A 21260-nucleotide genomic window follows, 5' to 3' on the forward strand; every position below is an offset into this window, starting at 1 on the left:
TCATTTAAAACAATCATTTTCTGCAGCTCTCAAATTACAGCAATTTACTTCTACATTTACAAATGAATCTTTCATATTATCAATTGTTACAATTCCTGTCATATATACACACACGGAATTTTGATGCTCATATGAATTCTCCATGGGCTTGTATTAAACTTTTTATTTTCTTCTGTTAAAAAAATACATTTATTGTTGTGACTACTGATAAATCCCATTGACACAGAAAGCAGCACAGCACTGGATCTGGAATAAACTGTCTGCTTTTGGATGCTGAATCAATCCACCCACTCAGTAAGTGGGTCGAAAGGACAGGTGAAAGGACTGGGCCAAATTACTAACATGTCTCCCGAAGTTAAATGATGAGGTGAGATTAAACATACGATGTACATTGAATAATGCACAGTAAGCTTTCAGCAAATGCTAGTGATTGCTTTTACATAAAGGTCTGAACAAATGTAAAGAAAGTACCGACATGGAGCTTGAATTTATCTTATCCCACCTGTTACATCCTAATCAAGATATCATCCCTTCCCACAATAATCTTGTCAAATTACTAAGAAACAGCTTTTCTAATGACTCTACTTTAAAAAAAGTCATTTTGGGAAGAAATGTCTTACAGCTCTTAACATGTAACTTAAGAATATTTCTATTTGCATATCTGAAAAGAGAAAGTGGCTTATATTCCACTTTATAACCAGACAGGATTTACTCTAATGCCAGTATCAAGTTAGATAAGCCTTTGTGATCCCAGAAAAAGCTGATCAGAAACCTACGCCATTAAGGTTTTTTCTCTTAACATTTTTTAAAACAGTTTATTTATTTTGAGAGGGGGAGGGAGGAAGAGAGGAAGAGAAACATCAATGTGTGTTGCTTCCCCACACACCCATCAAGTGGGGACCTGGCCTGCAACCCAGGCATGTGTCCTGACTAGGAATCAAACTGGCCACCCTTTGGTTCATAGGCCAGCACTCACACCAGCCAGGGCTAAGATTTTGAGAGGAAAAAAATCAACACATAAAAAGACCTATACCAAAGCAAAACTATTCATTTTCTACCAATTGTTTATTATGTACCAAATTGTTAGTTAGTGAAGCTATACATCAAGAAAAAGATTTTAGAGCCCTGACCCATGTGGCTCAGTTGGGCATCTTCCTGCAAAGCCAAAGGTTCAATTCCCGGCCAGGGCACAGGCCTGGGTTGCCAGCATAGTCCCAGTTAGGGCACATGCAAGAGGCAATGGATTCATCTTTCTCTCCCTCCCTTACCCTCGCTCTAAAAATAAATAAGATCTTAAAAAATAAATTTAAAAGAAAAAGGGCTAGAACCATGAATCTAAGTATAACTAAAGTCTCTGCTTTTTTTTTTTTTTTTTTACCATACCCCACACCAAAATTTAAATTTAAGAGATTTTTATAATGGGGGGTGGGATGGGAGTAAAAGGCAGAAAGCTGTACTTGAACAATTAAAAAAAAAATAAAGATTTTTATAATGGAAAGCCATACCTCACATTTTACAAAATTAAATGAAAATACTGTAATTTTGTGATCTTAACACTTTCAATTCTAAGCATCAATTATTTAATCAATTCCAAAAATGCTACATATCCAAGAAATGACTCCTTTGTATTCGCTGCAATTTTAAGAGGGGATAGATGCAAAACAAGGCAATCTCTATACATAGTTTTTAAAGTAAAACCTCCCAGGGCTTTAAAGTCATTATGAATGTGGTCCAGGCTCCTGTGCCTTCCAAAATGGACATTTAAACAATCGTTAAATGAAAACCCATTTTCAAAATCCTGGCACTGAGGCACAAGACTCAATCAAATAAAGTCAATCCACCGCCAAAGCAAACAAGTTCATAAATACAAGTACACTCATATTTTCAAATGAGTCCAAATCTTCAATAGAGCAATTAAACTGAAACTTAAACTGACTGAAGTTTAAGATATACTGAGCATCTTAAATACCATACATTCAAGAAAGACACTTCTAACCCTTTTAAAGTCTTCAAGTTTTTGAAATAGCTGATTATTTCCAACTTACCTGGTTTACAGCGTAGTTCTGTATCTAAGACCCCAGAAAGCACTTCCTCTATCTTCTGAACTATTTCTTCATTTGGTAGGCTCCTGCCAGAGGCAACTGCATCACCTGCCTGGTTTCCTTCAATAGGTGTATTTGTTTCACCATTGAGCTGGCCTTCACTCCTTCCACTTGAGAAGAGAAGTTATCAAAATTCATTAATACTTTTTACCACATCATACAATAAATTAACATTTGTAATTCAACTGATTAAAATATCCTATTAACACATTTCACCATTTTTGCATTTCTTTCAGATGCTATTTCCTACTAGTAGTGCTTCCTTAACACTATCTACTAATAGTTGTACACTTTTATTTTTTTTACAATTAAAGTTTTCAGAACTTTAAAGTTAAGGAAAAGTCTTTGACACAGGTTTCTAAGCTTATCTTTTCTAAAAACAAAATACTACAGGAAATATGAATTAAATTAATTCCAGTTACCTGGATATTTATCTCAGGACAGAAGAGTTATTATCAAGAGGACAGAAGCTACAGCTACTATAAAGCCACACCTGTCCATGGATCAGTCATCACCAGTGTCACGGATATAAAACAAGCCACAGACACACGTCAAATAAAAAGGGTAACATGTAACCTCTGAGCAGACTTCAACTGATCAGTTAGTAAAATAACAAAAAGTTTTAAAGTAAAAACACGTTTATATAATTTTGCCCAGTTATTCAAAATCCTAGTATTAAATATCTGGAGACCAAAACAATTCATGTAAAACAAGTGACAATTCATTTTTACCAACAGTAAATGAATGAATGGCTTGATATATTTTCAATTCACAGGGCCAGAATTTTTTTAATTGAGGTAAAATCAGTGTGTGTGTGTGTGTGTGTGTAAAAGTTTCAAGTGTACAACATTATAATTCAATGCCTGTATACACTACAGTCAACACCAAAAGTCTAGTTACCATCCATGGCCATCAAATGGACTATCACCCATTCCTCCCTCCCCCAAGCCCTCTCATAGTCCCCCAATCTGCTGTGTATCCGAATGTTTTTGTTTTCTGTGTTCATTTCATTTGCTTTTTTTTAAGAACCTTAATAGACATAAAAACATGTCACTTACCTAGTCATTTTTACTTTTTTATAGATTTCCAAAATTGTTTTGAAAAAAAACTTCAACAACTCTTATCTAACTTAAGTTTTAGCTAACAAAACAGAATGATTATGCTCCACTACTTTACAGAAGTCTGAACGGTCAAAAAAACAAGAATCAGTAGTTAACTAAATGTTATTAAGGAACATTAGATTTTTCCAATACAATGAACCAAGTAATAATTAACATTTGTTGACCATTAATGTCACAAAGTTCTACATTTTGAAGCCCATTTAAACCTAAGATAAAACTCTAAGATCAGCACTATTATTCTGATTTTATAAATGAGAAATATGAGACACAGAGAAGACAAGAAATCTAGCTGAAGGTCACACAGCTATGAAGAGGTGAAGCCCGTATTCAAAACCAGAGCTCATTCTCTTAGCCCCCACCCATATATAACAATCAGTTTTAATTACCTGAATGTCTGTCTCACCCAAACTGACAAGTGTAAAAGCAGGTAGGAAAAATGAAAAATAAAGCTCACTTAAGTGGCAAATAATAAAAAACCTGTTTTTAGACTGATAATGTATTACAAGTTACTTGAGAAGTTCAATATTTCTCTAGTGATAAAGTGCTTTAATATTACTTGCAAACATTCCTTTAGGAGTTCTTTATTTTACACTTCCCTAAGCACTTGTACACACATAATTACCTCATTAAAAAAGCAACAGATTTTAAAAATCCAAAAGGTAAAAACAAAAAGTCCATGAAAACGTAATCACCTTAAAGCTATGATGTTTATCTCAAACACTGAAGATAATTTCAAACACCTAAATATCCATCAACAACACATTTCTAAAACAGAATTCTATAAAAAATGTCCAGTGCAATACTAAGATTGTGATAAGACATACTTGTTTACAATATATTAGGTGGGGGGGGGGGAACCCGCCAAACAAGATAATCACATTTTACAAAACATGCATGTTCATCTATGCACAAAAGGGGAAAAAACAACAAAGAACATCAACAACTAAGTAGTGGTCTTCCTATTTCCCTTTTTTCCCCTTAAATTTCTACAACCAAACTTATTTCCTAATATAAAAACTCATTTTTAAAGAGGTGTAAAAGACTACAATGAGCAAGCATAATTACTTATTCCATGCACCTACTGATGTTTTAAAAAAATGTACATTCCCTTAGCTCAGGTCTTACCTTCCTAAAAAACAGACATGTAACAAAATTGTTTTAAAAATCGAGTGAGCAGATCTATTTTTCCCCTTAGAAAACAACATATCCTCTGAAAATAACACTCCTGGTAGTATTAGTCCATTTGCCCCAGTCGCCCTACGTTAGTATGAGCACTTAATTTACAACTGCGTTTTCGGCCGATTTTCAAATTCACTTACTGCTCTCGCTCTGAACTTTTAAATACAACTAGCAAAAAAACATCTGAACTCCAAACAAATATTTGCATTATACAAAGCAAAAACACGAAGACAACCAGCGAACAGCATGACCCGCGCCCGTTTCCTTCCTGGGTCAACAACACTTCTGGGGAAACCTCTGCCCGGCTGCATGCTGTGGAACCACGGATAAAAAACGACGCCGAGCCCACCAGCAATGCCAGAACTAACGCGTCGTTCCCGTCTGGCCGTTGGAACAAGAGCGGCGAATAAAAATTCACGCCGACACCAAGCCCACTCGCCACTTGCTAAACTGAGAAATTATTCATAATTCCAAGTCCCCTTCCATCCTCACCCCGGCTACTCTGCCAAAGCAGCCACCATTAATTGGAGCTGCTGTACTTTGAATTTCTCATCGATTAGAACGCTACCTGGCGGAAGACACAGGACTCTGGGGCCCAAATAATCTAATTAGAGGATTCCCGACCCCGAGACGGTCTAAAGCAGGACAAAGCGGATTTAAGTTGACTCCAGAAACGGCCGGTAGAGACCCTTTCCGGTCGCGGGCACCGGCCGGCGACATCGACGGAGGCTGGGAGGGGGAGGGGGACGCGGCGGCGGAGGAGGAGCCCAAGAGGAACTAGGCCGCCGCCGCCGCCGCACAACTAGGCCCACGGCGGCGAAAGGGAAGGGGACGAGCCAAACGGGAGGGGAAGCGAGAGTCTTAACCCGGTTCCAGGAGAGGAGTCGAGGTTTCGGCGGAAAAAGCGAAGTTCCGCGCTGGGAAGGGAGCGGATGGGGGGGGCGGAAAATGGATCCCAGGCCCAGGCGGGGCCGTAGCGGGGCCTGAGGCGAGGAACGACGGCGCCTCTGAATAAAGGTGCCGTGGAGGGCTACGCGGGGCCCTCCCGGTCCCTTGGGGGCAGAAAAGACTGGGAAGCGCGTACCTGGAAAGCTCCTGTTGAATTTCCCGGAATTTACTGACCACGAACGACCTAAAAATCTGCTCGATGTTGGTCGCCATGGCGTCCGCTCCGTTCTCTCAACTCCTCCTCGCTAGTCCTCCAGGCTCCCAGAATGCCTTGGGCGGAGGCACAGCGGCCAATTCCGTCTGTCGCCGTCCTGATTGGCTTCTGTTGGAACGCCCGGATCCGCACGCTCCGCCGACGGGCCAATCGGTGAGCTCGGGCCTGCTCTCCTTCGCTGTTTCTGAGCGGCTCAGGGAGAGGTGCTGACGTTTGCGCCGCGCACGACTCTGTCCGCCATGTTAGTGACTGACGCAGGCGCCATTACAGGAGAAGTCTCTCGACGAGACTTTTATCAGCGTGTTAGTCCCCAACGGTACGTGGGGGAAGCTTAAGAGGCTTCAGCAGCTAAACGCCCGAGATTAACTGGCATGAGCAAAGGGAGCAAGGGCAACGTTCCCAAGTTGTTTCAGCAGGAAACTGAATCCGGAAAAGCATTCATTAGCGCCCGCCCCCACTGAATCAACACGAAGAATACGATTTTTCCCCCACCTCCCCCATGATATCCTACAATCGCGGTTTTTGGTTTTTTAAGCAATAGGCAGGAAGTCTCGAGCGACCTGCGTTCAAAGCCTGGTGAATTCTGGTCAGGAGCCAGGTGAATTTTCCCTGTCGCTGCTTTATTCTGACTCGTTAGCAACACGCTATTAGCTACATATGGCCAGTGTCTGGGGTGCCCCCCTCCTCGGAGCTGAGGATCACGGGAATGAAGAGAGCGTCGGGTAGCACCTGACGCCAAAGTGTTAAATCGTAAACGCGCACGAACTGGAAGGCTCTGCGCGGGTACAGAGCAGAGGCCGCGCCCCAGAGCGGGAGGGAGACACACTCAGTTAATTCGCGGCAGGGACCGCGGTGCCCGCTGACCAATGGGGAGGCGAAGCCCCGCGGGTGGGCGGGCCCAGACGGGTGCGCTCTGGTCCCACTTCCGGCGCGGCCAGCGGGCGGGAGCGTGACTGCTGCGGCCACACTGCTGCTGTCTCTCAACGCCACTTGGTAAAGTACATGTGCGTTTGGTCTGGGGATTTCCTGTTAGGAATTGAATGAATCCGTAGGGACGGGTTTGGCTACAGGGATTTCCGTCTTATTTTTTAAATGTCGTCGGTGGGGGTGGACCACGTGCTTTTCCCTTTTAACAGGTTTACATTGGATCTATCACTTTCCCCTGCTTTCTAAGATTCGGGGCCTTTTGTATGTTTATGCTATTTTAGGTTATAAGCCTAGATTGCCTTTTTTTTTTAATTATGCACTCATTGTCTCTAGCAGATTAGTGCACACTTTTGCATTTGTTTTGTGCTGTGCGTTACTCACCAAGTCCATTGAAATCCAGGCATTACGTCTCTCTCTTATCCCATTATTTACTCATTTAGATGACTGAGGCTCCGCAGGTGTCTTCCCAAAGGGACAGAGTCTCGACCCGGAGCCAGGCCCCCTGACCACTCCGTGTGGATTCTTCAGGCCGAGGCGTCGCCTCCCCTCTCATGGCAACTAAATTTGAAGCTCTTTGTTTCAGAAATTTCAGCACACATGGCAAATCTGTGATTTCCATTAAACTAAAATAGCTGTTACCTCTCTGAGATGATCATTTGGTAATTTTTCTTCCTCAGATTTTCAGTGATCACCATCTCGATTGTTGACGGTGGCTCCACCGCTTAACTCGGACTTCCAGCGAGCTCCTTCGCCCAGTTACCCCCGTTTATCTGCAGGGAGGGGGTGGTGACTGTAGCTACCTCGTAGAATTGTGCAGTTTAAGTGAGATTATTCATGATACGCGTTTGGGATGTATCCTCCAGCACTCAGTGAGTGCTCGAAAAGTGTTAGTTTTTTGTATCATCATCTGAGATTTTTACTTGAATGTGTAATCCCAGCATCTCACAAGAAGTTACAGACTTAAGTTTTCTTTTTCCTGTTATCAGCTGGCCTTCTGCATAGTTAAATGTCTTCCGAAAATTACTAAATTATTTGGGGGGAGGGGCTGCTTTTTTTTCCTGTGAGAACTTTTTTCTATCCCTAAAGTCTGAATTTTGATCAAAGTACATAATATGACAAGGTGGCATTTACTATTGCTGAGTGTCAGAAATTGTGCTGATTGTTTATATATGTTATTTAGTTCAGCCTTGGGTTCAGCCTCAGTTCAGCCTTACTGTAAGGAAAGTTTTCTTCCATCTTTTAAGATGGGAAGAAGTTGAATCACAGACGGAGCTTGTCAAGGTCACACGGCTCACGTCAGTCGCGAGATCGCTGTTGCGCCCATCCTTTGCGGCGCCAAATGCCAGAACGCCGTGAGGCGTCGTCCACAAATTGGATTTCGTGCTTCTTTCTCGGTTTCCTAGTACTGCACTGACTTCTTAAATCGGGGGTCAGCCCACTGTGGCCTTCGTGCCGATCCTTCCTGCCACCTGTGTGTGTACAGCCCATCAAGTAAGAATAGCTTCTACGTCATTGAGCAGTTGGAAAGTAATAAAGGAAGAAGGATGTTTTTGCAACACGTGACGAGTATAAAATTCAAATTGCAGTGTCCATAAATAAGGGCATTGACACACAGCCATGCGTGTTCTTTACAAACCGCTGATTGCTCTCCGTTGCTTAGAAGCAGAGGTCAGCGATCTGCCACCTGCAGCCACGGCCTGCTTTAAGTTTTTACTGGACACAGTTATGCTGGTTTACTTGGGTCTCGTCGCTGGCTGCTTTCACGCTGCGGGGGTGGCAGAGTTCAGTGGTTGTGACATCCTGTGGGCCTGACAATCTGTGAGGCTTCAAGGTTTCAAAACAGGTATTTTAAATTCTGGTCTCGATTTAAAACTTCAGGATTCATGTTTAACTGAGGCCTGGTGGTTATTGTATCTTGTCAAAGTGAAGCCCAAAGAAGGGTTATTATTCATATATGTTTTTTTAAATCAATAAGTTAAGTCGTCATTGCACTCCTTAGCTCTCTACTCCAGTTTGCCCCATTTTAAAAATCCTCCCTATTCCTTAGGAATACAGTTGTATTTCTCAAATTGTGAATCGTAATTTTTCTTAATTATTTTATTGTTGTTCAAGATGAATAGTAATTTTGTACTAGTGAATCGGTAGCACCCATGATATTTAGAAACTGTGGTTTCTGAAGTATGTGCGTTCTGAACCATTACCTGTGGTTTTCTTCCTGCAGTTTCCATTTTCCTCTGGACTCCTGTCTGCAGGCAGCATGGCCGCCCGCGTGCTTGTGATTGGCAGTGGAGGGAGAGAGCACACGCTGGCCTGGAAACTGGCGCAGTCTAATCATGTCAAAGAGGTGTTGGTTGCGCCGGGAAATGCAGGAACTGCCTGCTCCAAAAAGATTTCAAATGCTGGTAATCATGTTTTCAAGTGGGGACTGATAGTTAATGATGAGAAATGACAGGCTCTCAACTACATCTGTTGTTCATGAGGTCGATGGCTGTGCGGATTTGAATACTTTTCGTAACCTGAAAACTCAGGTCGTAATTTGAATACTTTCCATGTATTACAAATTTAAGGCATACTGCTGTTCAAAGTGTAGCATTTCCTTACCTTAAATTATTTTGAACCTTATAAAACATCCATTTAAAAAGTCACAAAGGCCTAATATAGATTAAAGGGATCTTTTTTAATTTATTGAGTATAGGGGGCAGCAGAGAGGGAGAAACATTGATTTGTTGTTCCACTTGGTTCTTCTTGCTGACGCATGTAAAGAATTACATATCAGCAAATCTAGTAGTATGTAATCAGTGTATTAGTGGTCCACTTCCATGGAAGAGAACAGGACTGGGTAGAGTGGGGGGTGAAAGGGAAAGTTTCAGAGTAAAGCAGGGTGAGAAAAGCGAGAGAGGCTGGAGACCAAGGTGGCAAGCCCCTGGGCAGCCTTGAGGGCAGAGGCCCTGTGGCCCGAGAGCTGAGAGCCCCAGAGAGAGAGAGAGAGCCAGAGAGAGACCTTTGTTCTCAGGGCTTATATAGTTGGTGGAATAGGAGAGAAAAGGTTACATATTGATTAATAGGTAAATGTTGTGCCAGCTTTCCTGGGGGAATGTGACTATCCAAATTCTTATCTTGCTACAGACCCCATTTGGTCATCTTGTTGTAAAATAAATACCTGACAGTTAATTAAAATTGAGGCACTTTCCAAAGTTATTTATGGGCTCTTTCTGTGAGCATCAGGGACTCCCTCCTAAAATAACCAGTGACCAGAGGTAGGCAATTAACCAAAGTTATTTATGGGCTCCTTCTTTGGGTCCCGGGACCCTCTCCCACATTCAGGCCTTGGGATGAAAGCAGTTTCAAGGCTTTCTTTCCCAGATAGTGGAAATGTTACGTAGAATTTCAAGGACTTTCTTTCTTTCTTTCTTTCTTGTTAATACAGTGTTTCTTGTGATATTGGAACACCTGGCAATATTATCAGAACAGGCTTAGGACAGCTGAGTTAGCATGCGAGACTTGTCTCCTCCCTGCTTCGGTTTACTATTTATTCTACCTAATCAGTAAAAGGTGTTTCCTGGCAACCAGGGTGCTAAATGCTGGCCAGTGACAGTATTGCAGCCTCAGAGTTCTTCCTGTGCTGGCTCCTGCTTCACACTCATTTGTGCATTCATTGGTTAATTCTTATATGTTCCCTGACTGGGAATGGAACCTGCAACCTTAGTGTATCAAGACGATGCTTTCACCAACTGAGCTACCCAGCCCGAGCTAAAACCATTTTAATGTATATTTTTAGACGTGGAAAGTTGAGCATTTCTATCAAATGTCAGTGTTGGCCATTCTAACCCCACAATAGGTCTCAACTTTATCTCTTCAAGTGGTAAAAAAAAAAAAAAGATCAGTTCTTATGTTACATTAACCTCTTCAGTGGCTTCCCAGAGTACTTAGAATAAAACTCACACTCCCGAATGTTGCTCACAAAGCTCCTTGTGACCTGGCCTCTGCCTGCCTCCCAGCCTGATCTTTCATAGCCTTTGCTTCCTTTCTGCGGCTCTGTCTGTGCAGTCCGTCCTGCCAGCTTCCCGCACAGAGCTGCCTTGGCCTTGGCATTCCCGCCCCCATCGTGCCCAGCTGCTCATCACTCAGGTCTCACAGCTTCATGCTACCCATCTCAAAGAAGTCTTTCCTGGAGCTTAGCTTCTCTGTTGTGTGTCTTCTGTCTTTGTTTCTTCCCTGTGACATAACCTCTTGAATGTGAGCTGTATGAGGGCAAGGAACTCGACCTGTTGTGTTTTTTTGTTTGTTTGGTTTTGGTTTTCTTTTTTTGCACCGTGCACCCTGCCAGGTACCTATGTGGCGTGGTCTGTATGGAGAGAAGATGACCCAGCAAGCTGCAAACTGGGAAGATAATTGCGTATACAGGACAAAAAAAATAAGAATAATAAGAAAATAAGATGACACCCTAGCCAAGGAGCTTAGTTGGTTTGGATGTTGTCCTGATATACCAAGGTTGCAGGTTTGGTCCCTGGTCAGGGCACATATAAGAATCAAACAATGAGTATATAAATGAGTGGAACAACAAAATGGTGTTCCTTCCTCCCTCCTTCCCTCTCTCTCTCCCCCTAAAAATTAACGAGTAAAAAAAAAAACTTTTTAAGAAAATAACATTAAAAATAATATCTGCTCTCCTAGGATCTTCTTAGTTAGGGGTGAGATGTTGTAGCTGCTTGCTGAAGAACTGTCACATTCCACTTAGAAGCAATTGGTGTCGTGCAGGCCAGCCCATGAACATCTGGGATTGTCATGAGGCTGCTGCCACTCGCAGACACAGGTTAGGTGTGTCCTCTTCCTCTCGCCACCGTCTGCTGTGCAGCAGTAGTTGGCTCTGCTCGGCCCGCTTGGGGTTGCAGCTGCCCACCCAGAGTGTGTGGTCCTCCGTCCTGGTCCCTGCCCTCGCACCTGGAGAAGAGCCCACACTTCGTATGTGGTTGGCCCTCCTGCCTAGAACTCCCTCGAGGAAGCGTCCCTGGCTGATGAAGAGAGCAAGGTCTGAAAGTCCTTTAGTTCTTAGCTTGAACACCCCTTCACCAGGGCGCCCTTCCTGACTCGACCAGAAAGGGATTCCCTATTCAGCTCATATCAGAGTTGACCAATTTGCTCACAACTGGTTGTTTTTTCCCACATTTATTACCCAACACTCCCACAGTGGGGTATAAGCATCCTAAGCGTAAAGACCCTGTTTGTGTTAATGTCTTAACCCGGTGACTAGAGCAGTCTCTAGCACATAGTGGTTCTCAGTCAGTCCTGAATGAATGGCATTAAAAGACCAGTTTCTGGGTGTTTTGTGTGGTGCCCGTTTGTTTACTATACAGTCAGTGCTCGTGACATGAGCCCAGTGGGCACAAAGGTGCTTTACAGCTGTTTGGGGAGCTTCTATTTTCATCCAACTGGCTCAGCGATGGCGGAGAGCTGAGCGTTGTTGGTTACCCTGATGCTCTCTGCTCTGACTGCCCCCATGAAACTCATCAGTACCAGGGAAAGGAAGCCAAGTTCATGGGCATAAGAAAGTATAGCACCTCATTTTCGGTGTGATACTGAGTTAACAGAGAATGTTTTGGGAAAAACGGTGAAGGGTTTACAGGAGCAAGCATAAAAGAACGTTTCTGAAAGGAGGTGTATTTGTTTCTCTTTTCTATTCACAGACATCTCCATCAGCAACCACCGTGCCCTGGCCAAGTTCTGCAAAGATGAGGGCATTGAATTTGTAGTTGTTGGACCAGAGGCACCTCTGGCTGCTGGTACGTTTGTTTCTGTCTGTTGTTACAGTATGTCCAGGGCAAAAGGAGTTTGGGGCTGGGGGGGGAGTCATCTGATCCAATTCATTTTAGAGATGAAGATTTCTAATGTAGCCCTGGCTGGTGTAGCTCAGTGGATTGAGCATGGGCTGTGAACCAAAGGGTGGCAGGTTCAATTCCCAGTCGGGGCACATGCCTGGGTTGCAGGCCAGGTCCCCAGCTGGGGGTACACAAAAGGCAGCCACACACTAATGTTTCTCTCCCTCTCTTTCTCTCTCCCTTCCACTCTCTGTAAAAATAAATAAATAAAATCCTTAAAAAATAACAGTGTACACTTAAACAAATGTAATAATCACTTAAAAAAATATTTCTAATATAACATTACATTGGGAAAAAGTCCTTTCACCCTCTTGAGATATACGTGTTTTAGATTTATTTTTCCTCAAGCACCAGAAATACGATGAAAGAGAAATCAAATTTATACCCATGGGAACATTTTATATGTTTTCATTGTGGTGTCTATTCAGTGATTCATACATTTGAATACAAGGAATAACTCCTGCTGATTCGCATCACGTGCTGGTAGCATCTTCGTTCGTGTCCTGTAGACAACATGAAGATCTGAACAACAGCCATGTGCTGTATCTCCGCGCACATGTGGTCTGGTCCCGATTCTCCCCGCCGGGAGGGCACCGCGGCGCCCCTGGCTCACCCGAGGCTGCTTGTCTCCCTCCGCAGGAATCGTCGGGAACCTGACGGCCGCAGGAGTGCGCTGCTTCGGCCCCACGGCAGAAGCAGCCCGGTTAGAGTCCAGCAAGAGGTTTGCCAAAGAGTTCATGGACCGGCACGGAATCCCAACTGCACGATGGGAAGCTTTCACCGAACCCGAATTGGCCTGCAACTTCATCAGGAGGTAGGTGGAGGCTGGCTGCGAGGGGCAGCCGTTCGTTGTGATAGTTCAGTGTACCGGTCACTGTTACGTCTCCAGTTCACTATAAGGTGATTGTGGGGCAAAGAAACTCACTCTATTGTATTGGCTGTCACTCTATCAACATCAAAGTGAAGTGGGATTCTGGGCACATGTGGTACAGTCTTGTGCCCTTGCAGATTTTTAGGTGGTAAGGGTGGGGCTGGAGAAACATTGATCTGTTGTTCCTCTTATTGATGCATTATTGGTTGATTCTTACCAGTGACTGGGGGGTCGAAACCGCCACCTTGGAGTATCACAGTGATGCTCTAACCAACTGACCTACCAGCCACGGCAAGATGAATTTTTTTAAATATTTATTACTGAATAGTTTCTAGGGGAGAAGATACATTGGTTTGGCACTCACGCACTCTTTTCACAGCCAGTCGGCGTACCTGTGCGTGGTGGCAACTTACAAAAATAAAGGATATTGATTTTTTTTCTTTTTTTTTTAAACAAATAAGAAGCCAGAGTGAGGAAGCATTGCTTGGCGGTCTCTGCCACCCCCGCTCCACGCCCGGTCTTGAAATTAGGCGTCCTTGTCCGTGAACGTTGCAGGCACGCGGCTCTGCCCTTTTTGTGGGCCCCTCTCCCTGCGACTTGGTGTGTTTACCGCTTAGTAGAGTCAGTTTCATTCTTTTTTTTTTTTCTTTTTCTTTTTCTTTTTTAGATTTTATTTACTTTTAGAGTGAGGGGGAGGGAGAGAGAAAGAAAGGAAGAAAAACATCGATTAATTGCCACTTGCGTGCCTACAGCCAGGGGCCTGGCCCGTGGCCCAGGCATGTGCCCTGACTGGGAATCGAACCGGTGACCTTTCAGTCTGCAGGACAATGCCCAACCCACCAAGCCAGACCAGCCAGGGCAGTCATTCTTTATTCACTCTAAATCCTATAGAGTTTCTTTTTTTCTTTTTGTTTTTAAATTTCATTTTTATTTATTTTTAGAGAGAAGGGGAGGGAAGGAGAAAGAGAGGGAGAGAAACATCAGTGTAGTTGCCTATCATGTGCCCCCTGCTGGGGGCCCAACCTGGCCCACAGCCCAGGCATGTGCCCTAACTGGGAATCAAACTGGTGACCCTTTGTTTAGAAGGCTGGCACCCAATCCACTGAGCCGCACCAGCCAGGGCCCTACAGAGTTTCTTAAACACTGAATGTTATTTCCTAGTAGCCAGATACCTTGGCTTAGCAAGGACTCTGTTACTTACTTACTGCCCTTCCAGATCTCCAGTCCTACTCAACAGCAGATGTTACCAGCAGGTCACGCGTACTTGGAGTGATGGTCTGTGTGTCCGTGTCTCTGTTGTCCTTACACAGCCACATTTTATAACTGAAAAAATTCTGTTTGTACTATGCATAACCAATAATTGCAGTGTCCAAGAAAATCTTGTTTTAGCCATTTTCTTTTTATTTCTATACAATTAAAAATAAAATGAAACATTAGTATGATTTTTACAAATATTTTGTTTATTTTAATGAAGCTGGTACCAACTGTCCATTTAAAACTCATCGCAGGCCAAAAAGCACAAATAAAATCAAAAAGAGCAGTGTTCCATTGTACGCACTTCTACATGAATAACTTTAGTAACTGCTAGTGAACAGTAGAACTTGACTGGGATCTTTGGACAAGATTTTCCTTTACTCTTAGAACGCTTCCTCGTCAGTGACGCCCCCTTTGGAGCGAGCCTTAACATGCACCTTATCAGTCATCCAGACTCCATCCTGGTATTGCTCTCTTGGTCCAGACCTGCAGATCTGGAAGCAGCTTCCTTCCAGTCGAGGAAAGGTCATTTGTCCGCAGTTGAGCTTCTGAGGATCTCCCATATCCCACTGGAAGCTATAGTCCGGGGGGGGGAGCAGTCACGGGAAAGGTGGCCACCCCGTGCACACCTGTCCTGTCTTAGGAAGAGCAGGCGATGAGAAGGGCGCTGTGCTGTGGTCACCGAGGTCAGCACGATGAATGCACGCAGCAGTGAGTGGGCGCTGGCATCCCCCTCACCAGAGGTGGTAGAGAGAGGGAGGGGTCAGTTTTCAGTTTCATTTTAAACTCCACATTACAAAAGAACCGTTTGTAAGAATAGAAGGGGGTTTGGAAAAAAGAATAAAAAGTCTCTAAACTGTGGAATGACGCCTCTTTGTTCCTGATAAATGTTAATCACGTCTTTTCCCTCCATCCCCAGTTCTCCTGGGGTGCGATTATCAGCCATTCTCTGACCTTTGAAGGCAGCCCGAGGGAATTCACTGAAACGCCCTGTCTTTGACAGCCGGGTTCCTCGAGTTTCTTGAGATGGGTCGTCATTTTCAGTTCGCAGGGCGTCTCACTGCTAGCTTCTCCAGTGACTTGGAGTTTAACGTGTTCCTCCTTCTTGTGCCCCGAGTCCTCGTGGGAAGGTTTTGCCGCCCCGTCAGGCACGGCGATGCTGGCTCCCCCCGGGTCTCACACAGCAGTGGCCTCAGGCGGCGGAGCCTCGCTCCGGCGGAGACTGCAAACGCGTCTCGTGTCTCCCGCAGCATGATTCACTACTTTGCACCTTAAGGGTGATTCCTTGCCCGCTGTCCAACAGCCTTAGTCTTCCAAAGAGGTTGCCGGTATGATCTCATGGTAATGGAAAGGAAAGAGAGCCCGTGTGCTGGGTGGTCACAGCGAGAACGGGATGCGAAGGGGGAACCCGGTGGGAAGTACTTCAGAATGGTGCTGGCGTGATGAGCAGTTTCCTTTCCACGCCCCTCCCGCCGCTGTGGCACACCCTTCCACAGTCCCAAAGCATCTTGAATTCCTAAGCTGCACGGGTCGGTTGCCTACTGGAGATGATTCTCTTCGCAGTGTGGACTTCCCGGCCCTGGTGGTGAAGGCCAGCGGCCTGGCGGCGGGGAAAGGGGTGACTGTCGCCAGGAACAGAAAGGAGGCCTGCAGCGCGGTCCAGCGGATCATGCAGGTCGGTGTCCGGGACAGCGTGGTTTTCTGGTCACACTGGGTGACACCCGTAACTCTTAGCTCTTAAGTTCCCACAGTGTTCTTCAAGATGAGGAAGCCGTGTCCCACAAACACAGGTAAGTTGCTTTTCATGGTACTTTGCGTTATGATCCGTCCCCGTACAAGAGTTGGGGCAGACCAACATGGACGGCTGCACGGTGACTCTGTTCTTGGGAAGCACGTCCTAGCATCTTGGGTTTCCTGCTCCCGAAAGGCGGGAGATCCTCAGACTGTCGAGCGTACAGGTGACTTCTCAGTCGTCCGTGAGGACTGAAGTCCCCGCCCTTTGCACCCGCATCTCAGGAGGGGAAGCAGGGTTCATCTTGGTTGCTGTGGGCTCCCCTCCTGCAGGAATCTGCTTTCACAGACATTCTGCAGTGTGATCGGAGGCAAACGTATCGTTATCCTCAGAAGGGAGAACCAGTGGGGGCCGGAGAAAACGTCTCTTCCTCACTCCCTTCCGTCCGTACCTGCGCTGGCTCTGTGCCGCTGCCCCTTTAGAAACGAAGCGTCCACCTGTTTCTCCGCGGCTGTGGGAAGGGGAAGGGGCAGTCGCGGAGCTGGTGTGCTGGCTCACAATGCACATGGAAGGAGATGACAGCCAGTTGCATATAAAAGCTTACAGTTCACGTTTTTTATTTTTTAATCTACGATAAGGATAAAACCTTGGGAGCAGCCGGAGAAACCGTCGTCATTGAAGAGCTTCTCGAGGGAGAGGAGGTGTCGGTGAGTGTGTCCGACTCCCAGACCTTCGTGGCGCGCACGGAGCTGCCGCGCCCAGGACGCCCGGTCCACCCTGGTGGTTTCGCCTGACGGCGCAGACCCCACAGTTACAACGGGACGTGCACACGTGTAGTGTTGGGGGTGCGAGTGAAAAACGAGTGCATCCCTTTTTAATCATCCCGGTGTCTCGGTGAAGGACTTGTATCAAACACTATTGAAAGGGGGAAAAGGTTGAAATACTTTACTTGGAAGGTAGTTGGATTTTTTGCCTAGCCTGTTCTTGTTGTAGATAGCTTAGGGTTTTTTATATTTTAACTCACTTTACTTGAAAAAAAGAAAACTTCTCCTCTAAGAAGAGTTAGGGTGCATGTTCCCCTTATTAATTAATGTTCGCACTCTCTGGTGTCCATGGTAACTGGACCGTCCTGCTCTCTCTGCAGTGTCTGTGCTTCACCGACGGGCTGACCGTGGCCGCCATGCCCCCCGCCCAGGATCATAAGCGACTGCTGGAGAGAGACCACGGCCCCAACACGGGGGGCATGGGCGCCTACTGTCCGGTGCCTCAGGTGCGTCCCGGGGCGGCGGGGGTCCGCCAGGGGCCGCCGGGTCTTCTCGGGGAGCTCAGGTGCTTCTCTGTTTAGGGTCATTTTTAACTCTCAGAGGTCGGTCATCTTTCCTATTTTATAAGAAAACCCTAGATATCTACTTGATAAAGGGGCAGCGCAAGGATTTTAAAAGTTTATGAATTTAAAGTGGTTGCCCCTTCTCAGGTGGTAAATAAATGGTAGTTTTCCTCGCCTTTTTTCATTGTCCCTTGTACCGCTTAGAAAGTGATTTTTGAAAATACCAATTAGATTCACATATCTCTGTCTGTTCCCAGGTTTCTAAGGATTTGTTGCTAGAAATTAAAGACGCCATTCTCCAGAGGACAGTGGACGGCATGCGGCGGGACGGCGTGCCGTACACAGGTGAGCACAGGACGCTCCCGGGCACCGCGCACGGAGCCGCTTCACCGCTTCGACAGACTTCCCCGCTTTCGCTCTTGTTCACCACCTAGTAGTCGGCCACTGCAGTGCCGTTTGCTACTGTTGTCCCATGCCCCCGTGAATGTCAGAACTCTGTGTTCTAATCTCCAGTCACAATACGATGTGAGCGCGCCCTGGCCGGTGTGGCTCAGGAGATTGAGCGCTGGCCGGCAAATGGAAAGGTCTCAGGGCCAACTCCCGGTCAAGGCAGTTGGGTTTCGGGCCAGGTCCCTGCTCGAGGGCGCGCGAGAGGCAGCCGACTGACTGATGGGTGTTTCTCTCCCTCTCTTCCTCCCTCCCTTCCCCTCTCTCTGAAAATAAATAAGTAAAATCTTTCTTAAAAATACAGTGTCTTCACTATATATTTTTTCCTTTTTAATGAAGGTGTCCTCTATGCTGGTATAATGCTGACCAAGGACGGCCCAAAGGTTCTGGAGTTTAATTGCCGTTTCGGTGATCCGGAATGCCAAGTGAGTAATGATTGAAGAAAATTAAAGCATTGCTTTGTAGAAGGTGTGTGTTGGTGTTTTTGCTTGTTTGTTGGTTGCTTTTAAGATCTTACTTATTTTTCGACAGGGAAGAGAAGGAAAAAGAGGGAGAGAAACCTCAATGTGCGGTTGCCTCTTGCACGCCCCCTACTGGGGACCTGGCCTGCAACCCAGGCATGTGCCCTCACTGGGGCTCGAACCAGTAACCTTCTGGTTCGCAGCCCACACTCGATCCACTGAGCTACAGCAGCCAGAGCACGATGTGTGTGGTTTCAGTCTCAGGATTTATGAGCCTTGAAATAATTACCTTTGAAAAACACAGTTGACCCAGAGCAACATGGATTTGAACTATGTGGGTCCACCTACATGCAGATTTTTAAAAATAAATACACCATCAGCCCTTTCTGTTCCTGGGTTTTGAATCTGCAGATTCAACCTACTTCAGATCGAAAACAGTGTTTTTCGGTCTGTGGTAGGGAATCCAGGGATGCGGAAGACTGACTGATTACATTGATCTCTGCTGTTTTCGTAAGGGACTTGAGCATCTATAGATTTTGGAATCCGCAGCCCGCTGGAACCACTGTCCTGCGGATGGTGAGGGACAACTGTAGTTAAGTTTGGGGGGAGGCATAAGTCACATGCGGTTTTCGACTGTGCAGGGGTTGGGACCCCAGCTCCCACGTTGCTCCTGGGTCCACTGTATATGCCGGTTTCGCTGGTACCCCAGTGAATAAAATATCTGAGATCTAAAATTCCTCTCAACTGCCATGCTGATTATGTCTTTCCAGGTAATCCTCCCACTTCTGAAAAGCGATCTTTACGAAGTGATTCAATCTGCCCTGGACGGCCGGCTCTGCCAGTCTCTGCCTGTTTGGCTTGAAAACCGTGCGGCTCTGACTGTCGTCATGGCGAGTCAGGGTTACCCAGGAGACTACACCAAGGGCGTGGAGATAACAGGTGACTGCTGGGGACGAAAGGTTGATATCAGTGTGACAAGCGACCAGTGCCTCTGTCTGATACTGCTCTGCTCTTCTTTTCCTTGTTTGTTTGTGTTGTGTGTGTGTGTGTGTGTGTGTGTGTGTGTGTGTGTTTTAATTTGCTGTGCTCTGCTCATCCTAAGTCTGCGAGGCCATCACAAATCTTTCAGGGGTTCTGCACACAATCATCTTGCTTGTTGGATATGAGTGTTCAGATATCCAAAATTGCTGTAAGCAAAGAACTGCCATCCTGCCCTGGCCAGTGTGGCTCAGTGGGTTGGAGCATCGTCCTGTAAACCAAAGGGTCGCTGGTTCGATGCCCAGTCAGGGCACATGCCTAGATTGCAGGTTGGGTCACCTAGCTGGGGTGTGTACAAGAAGTAGCTGGTCCATGTTGCTCTCTCACATCGACGGTTCTCTCATTTTCTCTCTCCCTCTGTCTCTAAAACCAATAAGCATGCCCTTGGGTCAGTCTTTAAAAAAAATAAAAGAACTGCCATCCATTTCCCTTTTTGGACAAGAAAGACTGGCGTGGGCCTGGCTGAGAGTCAGGAAGACACTGGAACTGGGTGAGAGTCGGGAGAACATTAGTGTGAACTGTGTCTCACGGATGCATCCGTGAGACACAGTTCAGATGTTTCATCTCAAGTGCACCCCCAAGTCTGCAGTGCACCCCAGCTCGCCTGGACAGCAAAATTCAAACACTTGTGAAAGTGCGGCCTTCTCTTCTACTTCTCTTTACAGAGAGTGAGGCAGCTAGTTAAACAGTGTTGAATAGAACAGTGTTTTAAAATGCCAAATAAGTCCCAGCGCCACAGCCCAAAGGCAGGCCCCTGTGACCCTGGCAGGCCGGGCCCCCCCCCGAGCCTCTGCGTGTGCTGGACTCAAACACCCCACTTCCTGCCTCACCCCAGCAAGAAGCCCATTGCTCTGTGAACCCCACGCATGGTAGCTGGGCGGTTAGGAAACGACAGCTTTTTTCACGTGAGCCTAAAAGGGGGGTGGGGGTAGGGTGAAGACCCTTTGTATGCGTGAGTCCCCTGAGGTTAAGGTGCAGGTATAATGGTCATTTCTGACGCAGCAGTGTTGGGTACTGCCAGTGCCAGCAGGAATTTGGGAAGCTAGAACCGAATACTCCTATACTACAAACACACTTCGGGGAGGCCTGGGTTCACGAATTACCAGATATGATGCTGAAAGAGAAATGGCGACAGTAAAGGACAAACGGGGGGAAGGGTTAAGAATAGTTTTCTTCTTAAAAATTAAGAGATATCTTTGTATAAACCGTCTGTGTTTGTCGTTTTAGAATCTAGAAAGTGCAGCCTAATAATATTTTAAGCATAAAATATATGAGAGCTTTTAAAATAATTCAAAAGAAAATGAAGCTAGGGTTATTAAGATTGCATCTAAAACCTAACTTAAATTTCTTTCAAATTTTACAACTGTGTTATTGGGGGAAAGGTTAAGAATACATTATGCATTGAATGATTCTGTTGGTTATTTAAAAAAGAAAGAAGAAAGCACCGTTACCTGGGTAGCTGTGATAAAAGGAACTTCTTTACTCTTAAGTAACAGGCGGGCTCAAATCCAGGATTATTCATTGATAATTAGGTTTCATGCCCTTTTTTCATACTTTTTTTGTTTTGTTCTGTTTTTAACTTGGATAAAAACAACTTTCTACTTTTAAATCTCAAACTTTTCAGGGCTTAGCTTTTTGCCCTCATTGAAACAATAGTTCCTATGTGAAATTTACAAAAGCACAGGGTTTGGGGAATTGCATTATCGCCCTAGAGCAGAACAGGCTGTCCTTGGGAGATAGTGTTTGTCTACTACGACATTGCA

General features: G+C 45.4%; 2 protein-coding genes across 7 annotated transcripts in view; one reads left to right on the top strand and one right to left on the bottom strand.

Annotated features, from left to right (window-relative positions):
- SON (SON DNA and RNA binding protein) overlaps positions 1-5636 on the bottom strand; it is a 32200-nt gene extending 26564 nt beyond the window's left edge. For all 5 annotated transcript variants that reach the window (XM_045852598.1, XM_045852599.1, XM_045852600.1 and 2 more), the window contains exons 1-2: positions 5487-5636; positions 2046-2212 (exon numbers count right to left, since the gene is read on the bottom strand). In XM_045852598.1, the coding sequence (XP_045708554.1) occupies positions 2046-2212; positions 5487-5563 (244 nt within the window). In that variant the 5' untranslated portion in view covers positions 5564-5636. The remainder of the gene's footprint in view (positions 1-2045; positions 2213-5486) is intronic.
- Positions 5637-6429: 793 nt separating this feature from the next.
- Positions 6430-21260, top strand: part of GART (phosphoribosylglycinamide formyltransferase, phosphoribosylglycinamide synthetase, phosphoribosylaminoimidazole synthetase) — a 29113-nt gene continuing 14282 nt past the window's right edge. Inside the window, exons 1-10 of one of the 2 annotated variants that reach the window (XM_045852603.1) lie at positions 6430-6557; positions 8713-8893; positions 12176-12271; positions 13007-13181; positions 16056-16167; positions 16863-16931; positions 17369-17494; positions 17809-17896; positions 18338-18423; positions 19230-19398. In XM_045852603.1, coding sequence (XP_045708559.1) covers positions 8749-8893; positions 12176-12271; positions 13007-13181; positions 16056-16167; positions 16863-16931; positions 17369-17494; positions 17809-17896; positions 18338-18423; positions 19230-19398 — 1066 coding nt within the window. In that variant the 5' untranslated portion in view covers positions 6430-6557; positions 8713-8748. Of the gene's footprint in view, positions 6569-8712; positions 8894-12175; positions 12272-13006; positions 13182-16055; positions 16168-16862; positions 16932-17368; positions 17495-17808; positions 17897-18337; positions 18424-19229; positions 19399-21260 lie in introns of both variants that reach the window. The other variant, XM_045852604.1, reaches the window with a different exon arrangement.

The sequence above is a fragment of the Phyllostomus hastatus genome, unplaced genomic scaffold, assembly GCF_019186645.2.
Source record: "Phyllostomus hastatus isolate PE091 unplaced genomic scaffold, TTU_PhHast_1.1 phas_contig_948, whole genome shotgun sequence".
NCBI lineage: Eukaryota > Metazoa > Chordata > Mammalia > Chiroptera > Phyllostomidae > Phyllostomus > Phyllostomus hastatus.